The sequence below is a fragment of the Nerophis ophidion genome, linkage group LG06 (assembly GCF_033978795.1).
Source record: "Nerophis ophidion isolate RoL-2023_Sa linkage group LG06, RoL_Noph_v1.0, whole genome shotgun sequence".
In the NCBI taxonomy this organism is placed as follows: Eukaryota; Metazoa; Chordata; class Actinopteri; order Syngnathiformes; family Syngnathidae; genus Nerophis; species Nerophis ophidion.
In genome coordinates, this window is record NC_084616.1 from 30,994,742 (window position 1) to 31,009,072 (window position 14,331).

The 14,331-nt window shown below is 39.4% G+C and overlaps 1 protein-coding gene across 2 annotated transcripts; it reads left to right on the forward strand.

Moving 5' to 3' along the window:
• The first annotated feature begins 320 nt into the window (after positions 1–320).
• Positions 321–13,390, forward strand: dhh (desert hedgehog signaling molecule). 2 transcript variants are annotated; one of them, XM_061903359.1, is made up of 4 exons: positions 321–556; positions 702–1,073; positions 6,136–6,397; positions 12,420–13,390. In XM_061903359.1, the coding sequence occupies exons 2-4, from the start codon at positions 765–767 to the stop codon at positions 13,175–13,177; spliced, it is 1,329 nt and encodes a 442-aa protein (XP_061759343.1). In that variant the 5' UTR covers positions 321–556; positions 702–764; the 3' UTR covers positions 13,178–13,390. The 2 variants fall into 2 exon arrangements, with proteins under 2 accessions (XP_061759343.1, XP_061759342.1); XM_061903358.1 differs by having other exon boundaries at positions 321–1,073.
• Positions 13,391–14,331: the final 941 nt, after the last annotated feature.

The window sequence follows — 14,331 nt, forward strand, 5'->3', positions numbered from 1 at the left end:
TTTGTCTATTAATAACATTGATGTTTTTGTCTTCAACATTTGACCTAACAGTCAGACTTGTGTTTGTAAATGACACATGAAGGAGCAAAAGACTGTAGCAAATTTGTTTTGTTGACATAACAAATGTACTTGCTATTGTTATTTTTCAATATTGGTTTTAATCTCTTCTTTCAATATCACACCCAAAAGAGCATTTGTCTGGCAGAAGTCGTCTGACAGTCTGATATGCGGTAAAAAGAGGATGGTGTGGGCGGCGGGGGTGTCATTGTGTTAACACGAGTAGACTAATCATATGTCCTTTCAAAGGTTGAATTGGAGGCGTGTGCTGGCGCAGTGGGAGCGCGCAGAAAGGAAGGGAGGGCAATCTGCTACTGACTAATAAGACCCAATGGCTGGTGAAAGGTGGCCAGGAACGCTTCAAGTCGACAAGGGACGCTGGAAGAAGAAGACGAAGAGGAGGAGAAGGAAAACAGGAGGATGATAGCCTGACTGTTGGACTTTATGGTGTGTGCATGTGGATTAGCGGTGACTTGGAGAGGAGCGCCAATTGTGACAGGTAGAAAATGAAGATGACTTTAACTGCACATGTGGCGCCCATGAGTGGAATCTTAGGACAGAAACAAGTCTTAGTTTAACCATTTTAGAGCCTATACTTCAAAGGAGCATTATGTCCTAACAGCAAGTGATTTCTCATGGTCAAGGTCTCGGTTACTTGGAATGGATCAAGCTGTGACCAAATCCTACATGTCACCCAAGCCTCCCCAATGAAGCAGCCCGGCCAGGCCCGGAGCTCTCAGCTCGGCCTGCTGGCCTTGTGGACCTGCCTGTGTCTGGTGGAGGGATGCGGACCAGGGCCCGGGTACGGCGTCCGGTCCAGGCCCAGAAAACTGACGGCCATGCACTACAAGCAGTTCTTCCCCAATTTCTCCGAGAACAATCTGGGGGCCAGCGGGAGGGTAGAGGGCAAGATCACGCGGAACTCGGAGCGCTTCAATGAATTAGTGTGCAACTACAACCCCGATATTGTGTTCAAAGACGAAGAGAACACCAATGCCGACCGCTTCATGACAAAGGTATGTAAGAGGGATACTCGTAATCTAATAAATCACCTCATTCATTGCATGCCTTTGCTGGGCTCCTAACACAAACACAACAGAGTATAAGTTTAAACCCAATTTCCCCTCCCTTTTCTTAAGATAAAACCATGAGGAGGTAATTCAACACTGCCTCTTGAGAGGTTGACTTTCCCGTCTGCTCCTTTTAATCTTTAACCTTTGTTATTAGGAGTACTGCCATGAAAGGTGTATGCGGAATCACCTCATCGCCATAAAGAGTTGCTATTCAAATCCCATACATGCACTGCTGTGACTTTCTTTGATTTCCAGGCTATAAATCTGTTATCCTTCCCATCGCGGTTGATGAATGACGACGGTTGTGTACATGTGTGCCCTTCTAATGCCCACTTTTGACTGCATGTGCCCCTCTTTTGCCCAGATGTGAAAGAAGCTCATTGTGTGTCACTCAGAGAGAGGTCGCCTATACGAAATTCCCGCCTGCTGAAGTAATGGCACCGTTGGAAAAGCCACTTATTGTAGTTGTGACAATGAAACGCCTCTCTTCAATGGCATTGGGAGGGAAAATGTATCTAGTTTGCTTTCTGGCCATCTCGTTCTCACCCTTTTGCTGTCACATTCCACAGTGCATGCCAATACATTTTCCCATCTGCCTTCTCCTTTCTTTATTCCACAGCGTTTTCCCACATTTCTCATTAGATACTGAACTGGGTCTATTCAACTGGCGGCCCGGGGACCAAGTTCGGCCCCGGGAATGACACCATACCAGCCTTCGAGTTTAGTTAAAAACTTGGGAGACAAAAATTTTTGCAGCCAATTTCTAAATTCATAAAAACAATGGACGACCACTGTGAACGCATTGGCAGATCCTTGCATTGACAGATCCTTGCATTGACATTTTAACCCAGCTTGCAAACATGAAATACAAATTCAGCCCGGGAATGACACCATACCAGGCTTCGAGTTCAGTTAAAAACTTAGGAGACAAACATTTTTGCAGCAAATTTCTAAATTCCCCAAAAAACTATGGAGGACCACTGTGAACACATTGGCAGATCCTTGCATTGGCATTTTAACCTTGTACATAGAATAGTGTGGTCCAAACTTGTGATTTACATAACCGAGGCTCCCTTTAAGGCAGCCCTTTAAGTCCTCTATTTTTTAGAAGTTTCACATTTTTTTTGTAATGTGATCTATGAAACTAAGGTGTTGATGTAGTTTGTTCACTTCAGATGCAGTCAGTAATCAATTGTTCAACTTCTTTAGTTATACAAGTGGTATTTCTCAAGGTTCCATTTTCATTCGCTCTTAAACTGGTGGCCCGCGAGTTCAATTAAAAAAAAAAAATGGTGAGAGGCTCACATTTTTGGACCAAATTCCTAAAAACACTTTAATGCTGTCATAGATAGGCTCTTTAACTAGCTTTTTTGGCAGAAGGTCTTTAAAAACAGCAGAGCGCTCATAACTCTAACAAAATAAATTGATAAATTCCTCCTGAAAGCTTATACTACAAATAAAGACTAATTGTGAAGGGTCCTTAGTTTTAACTAGCATTTTTTGCAGAAGGTCTTTAAAAACAGCAGAGCGCTCATAACTCTAACAAAATACATTGATAACTATCTCCTGAAAGCTTATACTGCTGAATATACAAATATAAGACTAATAGTGAAGGGTCCTTAGTTTTCTGGAAATGTGGCCCCAAGAACATTTAAGTTGAATATGCCTGTACTAAACCTTTACAGGCCTCAGCATCCCGACTGATGACTGCGTCACTTCGTCCATCATTTCCTGTGCAGTGCACTATTTTGTGAGGGTTACAACCCACGGGAGTACTAAAGAGTCACAATTCTCATCAAATGTCTCATGGGTCAGGCACAGGCAGTGAATGGCCTTGATTATTCTATCACCCTGACAAAAAGAAGCAAAGGAATGCACCAAACTGGCTACAGTAGCTTTTTTTCCCCTTCTAATATCCCGATTGTTTGAGGAAGGTTGAAACCAGCTTCTACGAAAGTATGTAGCAGCACAAACAAAGAATTATGAATGAACACAGTGTTGAAATAGTGTAATCAAATTCCCCAGGGTCACATTTGAGAGCAGCGAAGTGTGAAATGGACTCGCACATTGCACTTAACTTCACCCTGTTAATAAATGATAACAAATGTCTGACATTTCTGCTTGAGTGGGGTTTAAACATGCCATACACTGTAATCTAAATCTGGAGTCATTTCATATTCATGTTCTCTTCATTCAGGAATTCTTCATGGAATTCTCAAAAAGATGCATAAGAGATGCAGTCTACGTAATCTTCTCAATCTCAACCAAATATCATACTGTGGGAGTGCAACAAGAAACATACATAAAAATCTTATTGTTGTTAGGGTTTCACAAACAGCAGGGATATTCAACAAAATAATTTTGGGGCCACATTTCAAGAAAGCTAAAGACTGGACTTCTTCGTTATTATTCATATTTTGTACAGTATATTATGGAGAACCAGCGTCCTCTAAGTGGACATTTGATTTTGGTGTATTTGTTTTGTCAGAGTCACAGGAGCGGTCTGCTGTTTTTAAGGACCATCTGCAAAAACGCTAGTCAAAGATCATCTTTGTGAAAACAATCTACACTGTAAACCCGAATAAGTACCGTAAGCAGAACTAGAAAAAAGTGAGGTAATCAGTTGCCACATATTTTGTGAGCACATAAATTCAAATATTTGAGTAGTTTATGTTAAATCCATCATCCATCTATTCATTTTCTACCCTTTTCGGGGTCACGGGGGGTGCTGGAGCCTATCTCAGCTGCAATCAGGCGGAAGGCTTGGGACACCGTGGACAAGTCACCACCTCAAGTTTATGTTTAATGTACTTTTAAATTATGATTGAATTAAAATGACCAATTAGGCCAACTCAAAAATGTTCCTCCTTGTGTCTGCTGCCTGAAGAGGAAGTGCACGGTAATGCTACAAAATAAAAGCACTTTCTCTCTGTGTGTATGTGTGCGTGCGCGTGCGTGCGAGCTCACGTGCATGTAATAATTTATATATACATACACACACAAAGTATAATAACAATGCACATCTATAATGTAATTGATTCATTCTTAATTTATTGTTGATTCGATTGAATGATTTCCATTCATCCATTTCCTACTGCTTGTCCCTTTTAGTGTCGCGGGGGGGTCGCTGGAGCCTATCTCAGCTGCATTCGGGCGGAAGGCGGGGTACACCCTGGACAAGTCGCCACCTCATTGCAGGATTTAATGATTTGTTCTTTCAAAATAAGACAAAATTATGTTTAATCCACTGAGTTTTAAGTAACTGTGAGTTAATTATTTTAAGTAGCAGTTAAAAAATCTGCAAACAAGTTCATATTGATGAAAAATAACAAGTTTAAAGAACATTTTTAATTAAGAAAACTTTTAACAACTTTTTAAGTTTACACTATTTATTGTAATTAATTTTTTTAAGCATTCAAGTTTACAGTGTACAGTGTTTTTAAAAATCTGCTGCAAAAATGTGAGTCCCTCACAAGATTTTTAAACGGAACTCGCTGGCCACCTGTTGAATAGCACAAATGAAGACCTAAGATAGAACCTTGAGGAACACCTAGTATAATTGAAGAAGTTGAAAAAATGACTAGTGACTGCATCTGAAGTGCTACGTCGACACCATTTTTTTTTTTTTTAAATAGATCACATTCCAATCAAAAAGGAACTGCCAACAAAGAGAGGACTTAAAAGGGAGTCTTGAGGAACTCCTCAGCTTTGTAAATCACAAGTTTGAACTCCAGTAGCCTATGGTTGCTCGCCGGGTTAAAATGTCAAAACAAGGATCTAAAAATGTGTTTACAGTGGTCCAAGTTCCTCTATACCAGTGCTTCTCAATTATTTTATGTCTCTATACTGTAACTATATTTGTCTACAATATTGTTATAACTATATCCCTGCATAAAACATTGTAGGTTACCATGAATTGATTAACGTGGACCCCGACTTAAACAAGTTGAAAAACTTTTCCGTTGTTGCCATTTAGTGGTCCATTGTACGAAATATATGTACTGTACTGTGCAATCTACTAATAAAAGTTTCAATCAAATCAAAAGTTTATTAACATGAAAGGAAATTACACACCAGCCTTTCCTCATCTTCCACCATGATTACAGTGAAGCCAAGTGCTACAAACCCATATTCATCCATCCATCCATTTCTACCGCTTATTCCCTTTGGGATCGCGGGGGGCGCTGGTGCCTGTCCCAGCTAAAATCGGGCGGAAGGCGGGGTACACCCTAGACATGTCGCCACCTCATCGCAGACGCATATTCATATTCTCTCATGAAAAAAAGCAGGTTCCCCGAGGTCATAAGCATCCCCCCTGGCATTGCACCACACCTTCCCCAGGGGGGCCCGCCCCACCATTTGAGAAAGACTGCTCTATACAATAAGAGCAGTTTAGTATTTTTTAGGAATTTTCTGTTAAAATTTTAGTTTTGAACTGAACTCAGGGGATGGTATGGTGTCAGTCCCTGGATTGGATTTAGCCACCGGGCCCTTAGTTGAATATCCCTGACATACAGTATTAATGGACATGTCACATATATGTATATATTTTTTGAAGTAACCGATATATTTAATGCATTGAAATACGAATGTTTTACTTATATTAGGTTTTATTCTTACAAAAGAGCATCATACAACATAAAGTACTATATTTGTCATACTAGCTTCATTTTAGAGGCAATCAGTATGTCTGTAACACCTCATTTTGACACTTCACAATTACGGACAAACTTAGTGCCCTCTAGTGTACAATAGTAATAACACCCTTTAAGTTGTGGACTGGATGAAAATATTCAACCTGCATTCTATACAGCTGCAAAAATACATATGAACACTCATGAGCTTCTATGAACATGTGGAGGGAATCAAGGTCACGTAAATAGTTGCAAGTTAGTGGGTGCAGTGCCTTGCTGAAGGGAATCTCAGCAGCCCCCAAAACAAACTTGTACTACTTATATTGGTTTGGCTCTGAAATAACTCCCCTTGTGTTTGACTCTTGTTTTAGCGGTGTAAGGAATGTTTGAACAAGCTGGCCATAGCCGTAATGAACCAGTGGCCAGGGGTGCACCTACGGGTGACAGAGGCCTGGGACGAGGATGGTCACCACCCTCCCGGATCTCTGCACTATGAAGGCCGGGCAGTGGACATCACTACCGACGACAGAGAAACAGACAAGTACGGACTGCTCGCCCAGCTGGCTGTGGAGGCGGGCTTTGATTGGGTCCACTACGAGTCCAAATATCACATCCACTGCTCTGTAAAAGCTGGTAAGATAACGCCTCATGTCATAAGTGCCTGTCCCTTGTTTATCACTATTACCGTACTTAGTTCTAGACACGACCGCAATAAATCAATTTCACCAAAGTAAGAATTGTTAATTATAAATCAAATATTTCCATAGCTGCAGCATATAAAAGCTGTTTACAACCTTCTAAATACGTTTAGCAACATGAGAGCCCTAAGTTTAACAACACCCTGCAGTCCCCTTTACAACCTTTAATCCAATATACCAGTGGTTCTTGAACTTTTTCACTGAGCACCATCTGAGAAAACGCTTAGCTCGCCGCATACCAACATATTGACCAACATGTAAATACAGTAGCGTAGTGGGACTAAGTATTCATTGAAAACAAAGCAGAGGTTTTAGTTGACAATTATCGTAAATATTTTTGGCCAATGTAACATTACACACAATACAGAAACATCCTCATCAATTTTACGCCATATTCAGTTCATATTTACAGACTTCTCTGGCGTACCACTCGATGGAGCCTGCAAAACCACTAATGGTACGCATACCACATTTTGAGAATCACTGCAATATATTAGTAATGCTGCCTGGGGCTGAGCCAACCAGTGGTCATAATTGACATTTTGTGGACAATATTTCAGAAGAATTTATATTTTTAGTTTATTTAGCCTTTTTCGCTAAAAAAAAAATTACAAATTTGGACCAAAACATTGTGCTTTAAAAAATCTGAAATATGTCATGCATGAGCAAAGGGAGGATAAAATATACAGTTCTGTGAAAAATATATGTTGCTGTTTTATTCGATTCTATAGTAACCATGGATAACCATTTCCCAGTCTTTATATTAGAGTAATATGAAAAAAAGTTAATTTTCTAAGACAATACATGACAAAGTCAACTTTTGTGTTAAATCCCACAAGTACAACAAAAGCTACTTCACTAAGGCAAAAAGCACTCCAAAGAACACAACATTGCACTACTGGCACTGGTACTATAGTAGTTAACAAACAGTAGCTGACTTTTTGTGCAGCAGATATGGGATTAAGTCACACTTAATGTGAGTCTTGCAGAAGCATGTTCTTCTAAAACTTAAAAGGAATAAAAAGCCAAGTTAATGTCCTTGCCAAAACTTTTATTTCATGGCGCCGTAGCACTGCCATTAATGGCACTGCGAAAGTGCATTTTGTCATTCTAGAAAAATATGTATTGACACTGAAAGGTTTTACTGAGCTTGAAAATACAACACAGACATACAAATGTATTTCATTGGGATTTTCTTGTGTTCCTTAAAGGGGAACTGTCATTTGCAATCATTATGCAAGACAAGAACACATCCATCCATTTTCTACCGCTTATTCCCTTTGGGGTCGCTGGTGCCTATCTAATAATAATAATAATAATGGATTAGATTTATATCGTGCTTTTCTATTGTAAGATACTCAAAGTGCTCACAGAGAAGGGTGAACCCATCATTCATTCACACTGGTGGTGGTAAGCTACATCAGTAGCCACAGATGCCCTGGGGTAGACCGACGGAAGCGTGGCGGCCAGTTTCCGCCTACGGCCCCTCCGACCACCACCTATCATTCATTCACCAGTGTGAGTGGCACCGGGGGCTAGGGTGAAGTGTCCTGCCCAAGGACACAACGGCAGCGATTTGGATGTCAATAGGTGGGAAGCGAACCTGCAACCCTCAGGTTTCTGGCACGTCCGCTCTACCCACTACGCCATTCCGCCCCTACAATCGGTTGGAAGGCAGTGTACACCCTGGACAAGTCGCCACCTCATCGCAGGACAAGAACACATCTGTTTTTCTTTTTTTATGCATTATAACCAGGAAATACATTACATTTAGCGAGCCTGAATTCCCGCCCACCCTCTGAGAAAAGTTTACACCCCCATCCCCAGAGAAAAGAGTGTAACATTACCCAGTTAGTAGTTATTTATTTGATATGTCAAGACAAAAATACAATCTTAAGAAAAAAATAAGACATTTAAATAATTTTACCTGAAAATAAAATTATCACACCTACAAATGTAGAGCAAATGGCATGGGGGGAATTGGGGTAATCCTGCAAATTCTCTTAATTTTATCTCCATTCACTAAATGGCTGTGGGGGAATGTGACATCTGAGTTTACCTCCTAAGGTCTTCGACTAAGTAATTCAGTTCCTAGTGTATCAGTCAAATGGTGTGGCCAATCAGCAGGATCAATGGGGTAGCTTTGATAGATTCACAGTCATCGGTTGAAACTAAGGATGTGTCTTCAGGTTGTTGGATTTTAACATTGAGTTTGCTGCTACTGCTTCATTATCCTGAAACAAAATAAAACACAAACACAGAACAACTTGGGGGGCGGTATAGCTCGGTTGGTAGAGTGGCCGTGCCAGCAACTTGAGGGTTGACTGCTGTTGTGTCCTTGGGCAAGACACTTTACCCCCTGCTCCCAGGGTCACCCACACTTTTAACAAATGTAACTTAGATATTGGGTTTCTCAATGTAAAGCGCTTTGAGCCACTAGAGAAAAGCTCTACATAAATATACAGTAATTCACTTCACTTTGAAATGTAGATGTATTGATAATGATAATTTTAGTTGGATTACAAGACAAACATTTTAAATTTTGACTCTGTTTTGGGTGTTCACAGTGCGCTGTAATTATAAAGAGTATAAATAATGATATACTGTAATTCTATATCGGAGTATGTAGGCAGTATAATATAATGATGGGGGGGGGGGCAGTACAGTGGAACAGGGGTTAGTGCATGTGCCTCACAATACAAAAGTCCTGGATTGGATCTCCAGGCTCAAGATCTTTCTGTGTGGAGTTGGCATGTTCTCCCCGTGACTGCGTGGGTTCCGTCTGGGTACTCCGGCTTCCTCCCACTTCCAAAGACATGCACCTGGGGATAAGTTGATTGGCAACACTAAATTGGTCCTAGTGTGTGAATGTGAGAGTGAATGTTGTCTGTCTGTCTGTGTTGGTCCTGTGATAAGGTGGCGACTTGTCCAGAGTGTACACTGCCTTCCGTCTGAGTGCAATTGGGATAGGCTCCAGCATCCCCGCAAATCCGAGAGGGACAAGTGGTACAAAAAGGATTGGACTAATAATGATAGGGTGCAACCAATATTATATGTACAGTATACTGTAAGTATATATTTTAGTATAGCTAAAAGGTTCATATAACAACACTGAAAGCAAATTTATGAGCATGTAGGCTAATATCCTTTATTAGAATCTGTTATTTTGTCTTGCAGAATGATGTTATTAGTAATCAAAATACATTCAATCACTAATTTTAATGCAGCTAAGTAAACTATTTCAGATGAATAGGCCCGAATGGCTTGAGATTGTTTGAAATTGATTGTGTTTGTCTGATATTGATTTAGATCAGTGGTTCTCAAATGGGCGTATGCGTACCCCTGGGAGTACTTGAAGGTATTCCAAGGGGTATGTGAGATATTTTTAAAATATTCTAAAAATAGCTACAATTCAAATATCCTTTATAAATATATGTATTCAATAACACTTCAACAAAATATGAATGTAAGTTCATAAACTGTTAAAAAAAAATACAACAATGCAATATTCAGTGTTGACAGCTTGATTTTTTGTGGACATGTTTTATAAATATTGATGTTAAAGATTTCTTTTTTTGTGAATAAATGTTTACAATTAAGTTCATGAATCCAGATGGATTTCTGTTACAATCCCCAAAGAGGGCACTTTATGTTGGTGATTACTTCTATGTGTAGAAATATTTCTTTATAATTTAGTCACTTTGGTTTTTTTCAACAAGTTTTTAGTTATTTTTATATCTTTTTTTCCAAATAATTCAAGAAAGACCACTACAGATGAGAAATATTTTTGCATTGTTATGCAATTTAATAAATCAGAAACTGATGACATAGTGCTATATTTTACTTTTTTATCTCTTTTTTTTCAAACCAAAATGCTTTGCTCTGATTAGGGGGCACTTGAATTAAAAACATGTTCTCAGGGGGTACATCACTGAAAAAGGTTGAGAACCACTGATTTAGATGTACAAAGTATTACAATTAAGTATATACAAATTGTGATGTATACTTTTTAATTGAAAAAAGATTTTTACTACAGTCTTTTACAAATAACAAACACTTGGATTTACATGTTGAGTATGTCTCTCACTTTCTGAATAGATGCTGTAGTGTTAAACACAAAATGGCACAAAATGTCATCAATGCATGCATTGTAATTTTACAGTACTTTTTTATAATATGATACACATATTACACTTTTCTTGTATTTATTGATAAATAAAACACAGATGATGCAAATAAATTATCCTGCAATCATATTTTAATGATTTCTTCATGGCAAGGCTCAGGCGAACACAGTACCACCTCCTCCTCTGTAGCAGCCTCTCCATGAGCCTGTCGCGGCTGTAAATATTTTCTGATTGCATCAAGAATTCAAAATCATCGCAAATAGCAGCCATTATTTCACTTAAATAATAGCTTACATTGCAGCCTAATGAGCCATTAGCTGAGCTTACAATGAATACAGTTTAAGTTTGGGTTACCGACTTCTTCATTCGTCGTGCATTTCTGGATTTTCTGCTTTACAGCTTTTCAAAGAAATGTTCCAATCAAGTGTACAGTGTGTGCATTATACATACATTTTTATTTACAAATTTGTATCATTATTAGTTTGTATTATTTTATTACATTTTGCAATGGATGGCAGCCCGGTTGGCCGCCTGGTTTGCCTAATGGGAAAGACAGCCCTGATTCTGCCAGTAAAATACTTGAAAAAAAAACTTTTGAATATAATAGGCTGTAAGTATATATGTTATGTAGAAACAGGTATATTCATAATGACATGTAATGTTTACGTATTTTGCATATTTTAAGCATACGGCGGTGGATTAATTAAAAAAAATGCATTGCTACGTTCGCTTTTTCCTTCATTGACATCATTGATTTTTACTCACTGCAGACTTCATGAGAACAATCAAACATAATAAAACATCACTTTCTGTGCAATGTCTGCTCTCACTGGGATGCAGACTGTTAGAATGTTGATATATTCTCATTTAGTTAAATAACTAAATATACCATACTCATAATCCTGGCAAAGGGCGCTGGAACTAAGCATATTTTTGGATCTCTTTTCTCATTCCTGTCTAAGATGGGCTGTTAAAGTGTACCTACAACTCAGATTATGTCCACACTAGTTTACTATCAAGGTGAAAGGCATAATTTATAATCGCGAATAAACTTTCACAAGCTCCGAGGCAAGCAAGCAGCAAATCAGCTGATAATGTCAATACAGCAGCATAAGGAAGTTGCCTCTCTCTGATCGATGCACTGCTAAAAATAGGTCCTTAGCGTTAGCGCTTTTAATAACAATATCGCTATCCATCCATCCATCCATTCATTTCCTACCGCTTATTACCTTCGGGGTCGCAGGAGCCTATCTCAGCTACAATCGGGTGGAAGGTGGGGTACAATATCGCTAATACTTGGTTAGTGTTCAGGTCACAAAATGTAATTTTAATACTATTGGCAATTTTTGAGTTTATGGTCGAAATAGATGCAATGACGTCATGGTTCCCGTTGGCTCCATTGGAGGCAGACTTTAATTAATGTTTATTTACGAGTTAGAATGCATTAAAAAATACATATGTGTTCTTGTCTCTCATAAGGATTGTGAACTACATGCAAAATTCCCCCCAAAATGTGCAGTTCCCCTTTAAAGCCAGTTTTCAGATTTTTTCTTTATGTTCAATTTTTTTTCAGTGCTGTTGTCTTTCTATTTCAATTTCCTGGTTTTCACTTTCAATGTTATTTTTGTCCACCTTCAGCTGAATGTCATTGTTTTGGTGTGAAGTCTTTTTTACAAAATGCCAATAGATGTTTCCTTTTCAATATATCTTTTTCTACAATGATAACGTTAAATTCAGTGCCAACATGTGATGCGAGTGCTCTGATGTCAAATGTGTGGAAAAGCTGGCCTCAAAAGTTTTCCCAGTATGGTACTTTATGTCTTTCGGCAGATCACTCTGTTGCTGTGGAAAAAGGAGGCTGTTTCCCCGGCTGGGCCCGGGTGACTGTTGCTGGAGGCGGGCAAAAGACCTTATCATCACTGACTACTGGAGACAAAGTCATGGCCATGTCTGCGACAGGCAAAATTGTATTTTGCCCGATCTTGTTGTTTCTGCATCGGGATCCACAAGCCCGGTCCATTTTCCTGTCTTTGGAGACAGAAGACGACCATAGATTGGCCGTCACTCCACATCACCTGGTCTTCTTAGACCCTGACTGCACACTTGACACCAGTATGTACAAAGCTCGGTTTGCCAGCAGAGTCAGAACCCATGACTGTGTTCTGACCCATCGAGAAGACGGTCGATTCCATCATTCTCGCATCAGTTCCATTTCAGTACAAGAGACTACGGGGGTATACGCACCTTTGACCGAATATGGAACTTTGTTTGTTGACGGAGTGCTGGTCTCTAGCTATGCACTGGTGGAAGACCATGCACTTGCACACTGGGCGTTTGGACCTCTGAGACTCCTGTTCTCGTTGGAGTACCTACTGTGGGGGGAAAGCACAAAACAAAAGCAGACAAGTTGCACTAACACAACTTCACTTCACAGCAGCACTTTGGTCACAGCAGCTTACTATACGAGTGACTGTCCTATTGGAAGTGAGGATGTGGACGAGAGACTCAGTCATCAGACGTCCCGCGTGCACTGGTATGCTCGCTTCCTGTACAATGTGGCCTCCTTCATTTCACACACTGACTCTTAATACCCTTAAAAAGTAAAGATGTAACTGCTACATTTCTCAATAACACTTCATGTTTCTCATCAATGTGTTGACATGTCAATCTGCGCACTGGATTATATGTAATGGAACATATTGTAGACATTATCATTGATTTTTCTCAAATCAATAGAATTTATATTTTTCTACCGTCTAATATACAGGTAATGTTTCCAGTTATAAAAGTTCCACAAATTGCATTGTATGTTCTCACCTTTTGTTCTGTCATAAAATATTTGAAAGCTCATTCAACGAGGTTTTTTTTGTTTTTAAGTCTGATATACTGCAAATTTACAACCGTTTCACATGACACATTGATATGGTGACATGCAGTACATTAAAGCTGGTCTTTGAGGGAAACTACTGTGATTTTACCACCAGTGCATCTTTCAATGTGGCTTTAATTCACATCAGATTGATTATTATTGTTGAGCCCAACCAAATTGACCCAATTTGCAATATTTGAACTTGCTGTTTTTGTGCATATGCATAACAGCATCCCTTGTGGAGAACCTGGCCTCTTGCTTATTTTTAATCCCATTGTTTGCCAACAAACAGCCACATACACATAAAACAAGAACTGAAAATGATACACATTATTTTAACGCTGAGAGTTTTGAGCGTGTGAAAGCGCAATTTTCGTCACTCAAAAATGTGTTTAAAAAGTAACATACTTAAATGTTGAACACTATGTAGTGAGTCAAATAAAAGCCACCTGATCTCATTCTGTAAACTTCTGAGCTTTTAAATCTATGGAAAAACCCTAAATGGAAAACCAACAATTGTGTTTGTGTGCTCGTTTGTAAACATCTGTGGAGGTATTCCAAGAGATTATCCTTGAGATGCAGGAGGCAGATGGGAAAAGCAGTAGCTCTGCTGCTGGTGCACCAATGGCAGGGAGCGAGTGCTCTTAATACTTCCCTCTATTTACGGCCATTGGCCAATCGGCCTGTCCTCCAACCTGTCTCAACCCCCCTCCCAAATCTAATCCAATCTTGCTAAAGCTGAATGGGGAGTTAACTAATCCTGTCCTAGGGACCAGTGATAACCTATTTTGAAAATGACAACCTCCTAGCACCTCATGTACAGTATGCATAAATTCACTGGATATAAGGTAAAACATTTGTTTTAAACCTACA